This window comes from Pinus tabuliformis, chromosome 9 (genome assembly GCF_031772625.1).
Source record: "Pinus tabuliformis cultivar Carrire ecotype Pingquan chromosome 9, CPIR1, whole genome shotgun sequence".
Taxonomy (NCBI): domain Eukaryota; kingdom Viridiplantae; phylum Streptophyta; class Pinopsida; order Pinales; family Pinaceae; genus Pinus; species Pinus tabuliformis.
In genome coordinates, this window is record NC_142307.1 from 710,385,709 (window position 1) to 710,395,748 (window position 10,040).

General features: G+C 40.2%; 1 protein-coding gene across 1 annotated transcript; it reads left to right on the top strand.

Moving 5' to 3' along the window:
• The first annotated feature begins 1,932 nt into the window (after window positions 1–1,932).
• Window positions 1,933–2,692, top strand: LOC149150673 (uncharacterized). Its single transcript, XM_089442900.1, has 3 exons — window positions 1,933–2,012; window positions 2,161–2,281; window positions 2,522–2,692. The coding sequence occupies exons 1-3, from the start codon at window positions 1,933–1,935 to the stop codon at window positions 2,690–2,692; spliced, it is 372 nt and encodes a 123-aa protein (XP_089299026.1).
• Window positions 2,693–10,040: the final 7,348 nt, after the last annotated feature.

The following is a 10,040-nucleotide window of genomic DNA, read 5'->3' on the forward strand; positions in this document are numbered from 1 at the left end:
TTATCACCGATTGAAAGCATCTTGTGATGGATTTTGTTGGACTGGATGGAAATTCGTGTAGAAATTTTGAATAATATGACACTTATTCATAGATATTATCCCGATTATACACTATTTCGGAATACATGCATAATACATAACCTCCTCTATGTTGATCATCAATTTAGAAGCATTAAAATCAATGAAACATCAATCACATGCACACATTAACACAGTATGTAACCCGGGGAAAGCATACAGCTGAAAACCCCACACTATCTGTATATTATATTAATTGAGAACATGTAACAATACATAGTACAATACTCCTCACAAGTACTCAGTACTATCTCCACTTGTTACACACAAACTAGCTCAGATCTGATGCCTCAAATCTCCTCCATTGTTTGCATGCCTCCACTGCGCAATCCTGCAAGAGAATAATGATGAATGGCTGAAGCAAACTCGTATTTCCTTGGCTGAACCACGCAATCCTCATTGGAATTACTCAATCCCACTAATTGTGCAAGATCTCATGCACAACTATAGTCAAAACTGATAGCAATCTCAACCTCTACCACCTGTCTCCACTGAACTGTCCATGCATTGAGTTAACTGATGTATTCTTTAGTTTCTTTATGAGTTAATAATTAGTGAATTAATTTAACAATTAATTCACATCACTCATCACTAGTGTATTTTCAGTTAGACTAAATACAACTAGTTTAACCAAGTCAAAATGAACACAACTCCATCAACTCCACAATCAACTCCACCAAAACTCAACCACATGAGTTCTAACTGAAGTCCTGCATGCAATAGCTCAACTGACCCACAAGAAAAGTGTATTTCCTTCTGACAACTGCATGTGCCACATCTGTAGCTCAAACTGAAGTGCTCCAAGAGGATAATATAATGTTTATAGTCCAAATATTATTATGAGCTAATAATATTCGATTGTTCTATTTTTAGCCTGGCAGTCTAAAAATAGAAACCGCCCATATGTCTAAAAATAGAAGTCCATCTATTTTTACCAAAATGACCAATCATCCACAAATAGCATCCTGCAACTCATAGACCATGATCCATATGTCTAAAAATAGACATAGTCTAAAAATAGACTTTGCGCCAAAAATAGCCTGCGGGCCCACTTAGTGAAGGCAACTTCTTTCCACTATGCTCCATCATATTGTTGCATTCTCAACAATTCGGTGTTTCTTTGGGGCATGCATTCGTACCCTCCTCAGATGGTTTCGGCCCATAGGATGGAGTGAGATTTGAGGCATGGATACATAGCATGGAAAGTAGAGCTGAGTATTTCAGAGGCTGAGGGGAAGACCATGCCACCACATCTAGACATACAAGAAGTACTGGATAGATATCTGGTAGTCTTTGGAGATAAATTGTTGGGACAACCACCTGACAGGGGATTCAAGCACACTATAGAGATGGAGCCTAGTGTGCAGGCAGTCGTCACTACACCCTATAGGCATCCCAAGGCCTATAAGGATGAGATCGAAAGGGACATCATGGATTTATTGGCATTGGGTCGCATCAAACCGAGTCCCAGTATGTTTTCTTCTTCGGTTGTGCTGGTGAAGAAGAAGGACGGGACTCTCTAGATATGTATTAACTACGAGGCCCTTAATAAGAAGATGTTGAAGAATAGGTATCCCATTCCACGCATTGATGAGTTGATGGATGATATTAGAGGGGCTAATTACTTCTCTAAGATATATTTTTGATTAGGATATCATTAGATCAGGCGAGAGAGGAGGACATCCCAAAGACAATGTTCATGTGTCATTTTGAGAATTTCGAGTTCCTGGTCATGCCTTTTGGTTTGACCAATGCACCATCTATTTTTCAATTGTGCATGAACCACGTGTCCAGACGCCAGTTGAGGAGGTTTGTAATAGTATTCTTTGATGACATATTTATCTACAACAAGACATGGGAGGAGCACTTGCAACACTTAGAGATAGTCTTGCACATATTGGAGGAGTAGCAGTTCTACGCCAAGATGTCCAAGTGTGAGTTTGGGCTCATAGAGATTCTTTACTTGGGACACATCATAGGTGTAGATTGGGTCAAGGAGCACAAGGAGAAGATTCAGGCCATTCGGGAATGGCCAGAGCCCCTAGGTGTGATAGTGTTGAGAGGATTTTTGGGCATCTGTAGCTATTATCAGAAGCTTGTGAAGGGATTCTCACAGTTGGGAACACCCCTTACTAATCTAACTAAAAAGGGGGATTTTGCATGGATAAATGGAGCTCAGGCAGCATTTGATCACCTTAAGGAGGTAATGAGTTTTTTCCTAGTATTGGCACTCCCATATTTTACTTAGCCTTTCACATTGGAGTGTGATGCATCGGGTGTGGGGATCAGGGCAACCTTGTCCCAAGAAGAGCACCCCATTTCTTTTGAGAGTTGGAAGCTTCTACCTCATGAGATGTCGTATTCCATTTATGACAAGGAGATGTTGGCCATAATGCATGCATTGGTCAAGTTTAGACAGTACTTGGTGGGGAACTGATTTCAGGTGAAGACGGATCACAACAATCTTCTCCATTTCATGGGGCATCAGGGCCTCAACGACAGACAAAATAGGTGGTTCAGTAAGGTTCATGTCTACAATTTTGATATTGAGTATGTGCAGGGGAAGGATAATGTAGTGGCAGATGCACTGGCCAAGAGAATAGTTGGGCTTTAACTCATGAGCATTTTTCATGATTGGAAGGCTTAGTTATTAGTAAAGTACTCCAAGGATTGTCGGGCATGCGAGATCGTCGGGCTATGCAGATGAGTGCTACAGGGTGATGGATGAGGTTATTTATTATAAGGGGTGCATAATTTTGGTTTTGGGATCCTAGTTGAGAGAGTGCATCCTTCGAGCAGCTCTTGATTCTCGTTTGTCTGGGCACCAGGGGTTTAGGAAGACTTATATGGCAGTGAGAGAGCACTTCACTTGGAAGGGCCTCAAGGGAGACATGTTGAGGCATGTTCAGGAGTGTGAATATTTCTAAAGGAAAAAAGGATATTTGACCCATCCAATACGATTATTACAGCCTCTTCCCATCCCTAAGGGGAAATGGGAGAGCATATCTATGGATTTCATCACTGTACTTCCCTCAGTGCAAGGGAAGGATTGAATTTTTGTGGTGGTCAACCGGCTGACCGAGTTTACACACTTATTTTTGATATCCAGCCTCACAGGTGGCAAATTTGTTCTTCATGGAATTCTTTTGTCTGCACAAACTCCCCAAGACTGTAGTTAGTGACCGGGATAATTGATTCATGGGATCATTTTGGCAGGAGCTCTTCAGGCTAGTCAGCACTGAGCTCACCCCAAGCACCATCTATCATCATGTTGATGGTGTTGGACCTACCAACATGTCGGGGGATATCCCTCATAAGAAGTCCCAACTAGAACTCAGACCGTTTGGAGTAGGATTCCCAGCAGTGGGTAGTACAGTAGTGCCTTGACTATGGTAGCGCACAGAGGTAAGTATGATAACTTTGTCGAAAGCAAGTGTGTGACCTTGCAACAAAAAATTGAGATGCATGGGGGTTATAACAGATATAGGGGAAAGGAAGTGTGTCCCTTAGAAGCCTATAATACTACGTAACCTGAAAGGAACACACTTGAGGAATGACATCACAAGCTGGAAGCGGAATATTCCACAATCCAAAGTGACAGGGTAACACAACAACACATCTTCAACAAGATTTGTACAATCGTATACAAATACACAAATGCATAAGTGAAATAACATACATTGCTAAAGTAACTAGAATAATCGAACAACAACAACAATATATGCATGAAAATGTGTTTTCTCAGTTATATTATTATGTGAAAGTTCCATCCATACATACACCATTGACAGCCACTAACCCCAATAGTGGAACATTACAGTCAACACCACCTACTCCTCCCAGCAGATGTACTCGCTCTACCTTGTGGAGAAGTCAAGGCTCAACACAATACTCTCCAAGCCTTCTCTAAGCAATTCCTAGCCAAAATCTTGGCTCCCAAAAGCCTATTCTACGGGTTATGAGGTTCTATTTATAACAAAGGGTGGGGTGACCCTTGACATTCCCCTTTGTGACTCTTGGACTACCCTTATGACTCTTCGCATTACATAGTGACTGTTCACATTCCACTAATGACACTTGGAATTTCACTTACAACATATTTACAAATAATACATATTTTACACATGTACCCATGTGAGACAAAATAGGCTAGAGACAGCCTAACAAGACAAAACACTATGACTCTGATATTTGGGGAAAGACAAACTTGGAAACTTCCACTTTATGCTTCTCAATCATGTACTGATTCCAATCTTGGTACTATGTTGTGATGCCCCCAAACTACTTGATGTTGTCTTGCTAAAAGTGGACTCTTGCCTCCATGGCATCCAAGAATGTGATCTTGGAACCTGTGTCTCTCTCATCTTGAAGCATGCACATTTTTTTCTTGAGTGTAGTAGGACCACTAATGTACCTCTGCATGTTTTCTGTGCTCAGCTGCAAGTCATCATTGGTGGCCTCACACATCAACTGCTCCATGTACCTATCAACCTCCGACCAGACTTGGTTCTTGTGCTTATCTTTGGTGAGGGAACCTGCATCTGTTCATTCTCTTCTTCAGCTACAGGTTGTTCCATCTCATCAACTTTTATTAGCATTGTTGCTCCGTCATTACGCATTGTCTTTATTCTTCTTCATATTTTTACTTCTCATCTCCTATTCTTCCTTCAACCCTTGTTCTTCTTGTTGCGATCTTAGTTCTGCTACAGGCAAGCTCTTCTCTTTTATCTTCCACTTCTCTATTGTTTATGTCCTATGCTTCCCTTTTCTTCTGCTATCAAAGTTGCATTCATGAAGACTAAATGCGCTTTCTCTCTACAGCTTTTTCCTCCCTCTATTATGTTAGAAATTTCCTCTTTCCCTGATCCTGTATTGGCTTGTTGCTTTTTGCCACTGTTGTTGGTTTTCTTGCCATTTTAGTGTTGAGCATCTGCATATATTGGCAACTAAATCAGTGCTTGCTTAACTTCTTCCCTAGTACTACTTTCAGCGGTCATTCTTGAAGCAGCCTTCTTTGAATCTATGGTACAATGACTCCTAAAGAGAAGCACTTTGCAAGTGTGGTACCTATGGTACAGAAAATACACTCATGGTAATAAAACATTAGCTCTTACAAATCTAGCTTTACAACATGATCAAGCAGCAGCTAGGGCATCTGGTGAGAGGAAATGCGTAGTTTTGACTGACAAGGGTTGACTGACTGACTGTGGGAATTGCTCACTGCGCAATCCTAGAAGTCAGTGTGGAAGCCTGTTGACTGGAACTATGCAATGTGCAATTCAGTCTAGGACAAGGCCTGGGAGAGACTACGCATTGCATAGTCTCAATGACTAAGATGGGAGACTGGATCCTATAAATACATAGTGCACAATTGGAGCCAGCCCAAGACAGGCTCTGCGCAATTCCATAAGCACAGGAAATGACCTTGAGCTGCCATATTTCACAATGCATGCAAGTTAATGTGAGATCCGAGTGGGGGGAGCCTAGATCTATCCATGGGGAGTGTGCAAACAGGAAGATTTAAAATATGATGCAAGGATGAGTGCAGATCTAGTTAAGTGTAGATGTATGCACGTGAAACAAGTGCATCAATCGATTAAACTGAAGGAACATGAAGCATGTGAAGGGAATTGCCGCAATGGAAACCCTTAGAGAAAAAATTGGATCATGCATGTGACGCTTAAGAAAGGCAATAAAAAACTTGAAACAACACTTCTACAAGCTAAAACAAGTTAAAACACCATTGGTCATTCAAAAAAAAGAGTGAAACAACATTCTCACAAGCTAAACAGGCAAAAGCAACAGAAAAGAAGCAAAAGGCTATAAAAGAAAAACTCACCCCAAAAATCGACGACAATGCTTTGAAGACTCCTTGATATCCTAAGGAAGATAGAGTTGGATGATCGAATGCATAAGTGAGCTATAGAGGCATCCATTACATATATTTGGGCAAATGGAGTTCATGACACATATGGTTGAGATCAAGGACAACAGCGACACTTAGCAAAAATTTCTAAAGATAGCAATGTGTCACCTTTGGGAAACTGATGATAGATCCCTACTTCCCAGGGATGATTTTCCTCTTATCTTCTTGATTTTCAAGAATGGCTTCCATGCACACATCGATAAATTGTGTAGTTCTAGAGGGAACTGGGCAACTTTCTAGCACATGCATCGGATAGCGACTGAAGGAATGCTTCTGTGAAATTCCTAGGGTGAGTGGCTTTGGTTGTCTCTCATGCTCTGCATAGTTTCCTGGCTGAAGACAAGCTGTCAGTTGGGTTTGTGCAATTTGGACCCTAAGCTCGTTGTTGGGATGTTTTTTGCAATTCTGGAGAGAAAGGTTGTTGGGCTGCTCTATGCAATTCTTGAGAGCAAAGTAGGCTACTAGTTTGCTCTGCGTAATTCCTGAGAGAAAGGCAGGCTTCCCTCTAGGACTGCGTAGTTTTTCAAGACAACGCAAGAACCGAATGCAAACCAAGTCACGGGGGATCAGCTTGTGGTTAGTCATCAAAGCAAGTAAGTGAACGCAAGCTACAAAGAAAATGGAAAACTCAAATGAAAATGTAAGTACCTAAACAGTCCAAGACAAGCTGCTAAGATTTTGAGGAGGGAGGCTCCAAAACAAAGTGAAGGAAAAATTTTGTAGGGTGGTTGTACCCATTACGACACATCCACAGACTGATGGTCAGACAGGGTGGGTGAACAAGTGGTTAGAGGGATATCTCAAGAACTATGTGACAAGGCAGGAGAGGGCTTGGATTCGATGGTTGCTTCTGGGAAACTATTGTTACAACACCACCCATCACATGTCCATTGGTATGACTCATTTATGTGCTTTATATGGTTATGATGCTTTGTCTTTTGCTTACATTGCTTTTGGAGATAGCAGGGCCCAAAGGCCATGATTGGATCCTAGAGAGCTAAGATATCCTCAAGTCTCTTATGGATAACTTACAGATAGCCCAAAACCAGTAGAATATGTATGATGACTGGCATTGAGTAGAGAGGCATTTTGAGGAGGGGCACTTTGTGTACCTTCGATTGCAGCCTTGCCATCAGTCCATGTGGAAGTAGAAGGGGGCTGAAAAGCTGCAGCAAAGATTCTTTGGGCCTTACAAAGTGATCAAGAGGGTTGGAGAGGTAGCTTATGAGTTGGAGCTACCACCAGGGAGCAAGATCCTAACATCTTTCATGATTCATGCCTCAAGAGGGTGTTGGGGAAATAGGTTACATCAACTATGGAGTTTCCTCCACTTGATGATGAGGAGCATTTTATTTTAGAGCCAGAGGCCATCTTAGAGACCAAGGATAGGAATCTCAAAAGCAGGTTCATCAGAGAGTATTTGGTGCGTTGGAATAGTTTACCAGATGAACATACTTGAGCTTCCATACATTGAAGTTGCTTGGGGACAAGCAACATTTGGGAGGGGAGGATTGTCATGTCCCTTCCCAAATTATTTTGGAACAATATTAATTTTTGTATTATGGGGCTAATTTTGGAGCTAGTGGGTCCCACTCGATTTGAAAATGAGATTACACTTGAGAAAATTTATTTTTTGTTGTAGTTAAGTTACACATGGGGGCCACCCACTCTAGGGAAATACGCACTCCCTAGTTCGATTTGCATGGAGGAGGTTAAGTGAGGGCCCACTATGGAGGAAGAATTGGAGGGAAAATTTCTCCATGAAATCTATATAAGGAAGGTAACTCTCCTCATATCATTCATCTTTTTGGTATATCGATTTATATTTGGTTGCTTGAGTTGCTTAGTTGAGTCACTCGTTGTTTAGGATGAGTTATTCAAGTGAGGAGCTCACCCTGTCTTCGGGGGACTTCGAGTGCCACCCTAGGAAGTTTTTTCTTCATTTATTCGGGAGGAGGATCTCATTGTGATTTCCAACAGTTGCATTCATCTCCAGGTGGTGCATATTACTGGAGGACATAGTGAAGAGGAGGCTGAGTTTGTTGGTGGTGTCTTGAACTGGAATTTGGATGAGAGATTTTCTAGAGAGGAGGCATAGGAGGATTGTTGGCATTTTGGAGAGTTTGGGAGTTGGAGGAGTGTGCTACTTTGCAGGGTGACTTTCGCACTTCCTGAGCCAACGAAGAGGCAGTACTTGGTGCTCACATGGTGGGTAGAGTATCAGTCTTTGAGGTTGAAATTTACTGTGGAGGTTAAGGTAGATACTTGGAGAGTTGTTTACTTCATTTCCTAAGGTTGGAGGAGGATTTCATTGTTGTTCCTTGTAGGCCATATTTCTTAAGCAATTTGGAGAGCATTGGGCATATTAAAGGCTGAATTTGGGAGGTTGGATTCAAGCCAAATCCTTTCTAGGTTATTGTGGGTTTTGGCCAAGGATCTTGGGGCTGAAGATTCATCATTTTCTGAGCAGCGGGGACAGGGTTTCTTGCAGTTCCTTTCCAACTAGCAGTGAAGTTTCTAGGAGATAGCATAGAGCATTAGAGGAGCAGCCATTTTCCAGCTATGAGATTATTGTTTATCACCTGGGTTCTGTCAAGCTTGCCCTTGAGGCAAGCCCAGGTGCACTTCCCATACTATTGTACTTGCTCCATTTCATTAATAAAATGGCTCAACTAGTAACTTCTCATTTCTTGAGTATATTGAGTATTTGCTTATTATTTAATTTTTCTGTGTGAAAAGTCGATTTTTCTTTGCATATCATTGTTTATATAAGTTTGGAACATTACATAACCAAAGTTTATATTTAATATTTTAATTAAAGAAATTTATATTCATTGATTTAATAAAGAAATTTTATCTATTATCTTAAAAGAAATGATATTTATTTCTTAAATTTATTTTGATTGACTTTTTTGTTGGGTCATGGCAAACAAAATTATTGATAAATTTAATTAAGTAAATTTTCTCAAATTTTTACCTAGATGTCACAGAGTCAAAAACCTGCTTTGATACCATATGTAACAACCCCAATTTAAAATATACAAGTAATTACATCAATTTATGTGATTAATAATCAACGCACAACTATTCAACTAATTAACATATAATTTTCAAAAACCACGAGTAGAGACGACTTACATGTATTGAGGATATTCCTTACTTGTGATTTTGGAGTATAATTTTCTTTTAATTTTGTTAACTGCAACAAAATTTTGGGGACGACTCCACCCAACCATAGGCTCAGTTGCACATAATTTTTCTACAGTTGGCCACCCCTGAGCGCTCAATCAACATACTACTACCAGGGAATCCTTTGTCTTGTATAGCTCTTGATAGATAGCTCTTAAGGGGCTATGGGACCATCTTGAGGAGGCCAAGTCCCTAATATTGTAAACCAAGTGTCTTATATTGGATTGGGATGCCAAAGTCTGGTGGGGGTGTAAAGAATTTGATGTCTGGGGTTGTGCACCTTAGTGAGTGTGGAGAGAGTGGGCCAGCCTTGTGAGATTCCTGGAGTCATTGAGTACTAGGACCAGATGTTTGCCTTGGGGCAGATGAGGTTTGAGTCAGGCGTGAGCCTTGGGGCCAGCCTTGGGCTATGGTATAGACTGATGAGGCTTATGCCTAGTTCCGAAAGTGGGGAAAAGGACAGAGATTCCTTTGGATTTTCTAGGTATTGTGAAAACTTCTGATGCCTATTGGTTATACTAGTTCAGCAAAGGGTGTAGGTCAAACATGAAGTAATAAATAACTTAGAAATAAATAAAATGTTAAATGATTCAACTTAACTTCAAGATGAAGTTCCTTAAAGAGGGGGAGTATATAATGTCCCCTAATAATAATAATAATAATAATAATAATAATAATAATATAATATAATAAATGATAAATAATATAGAAAAGATAATAATGGTAAATAAATAGTAAAAATTAAATAAAAGACAATAATAGTAAATAAATAATAAATAATGAAGAGAATATAATAATAATAAATAAATAAAATAGTAACTAATAATAATGAATTTATATATATATA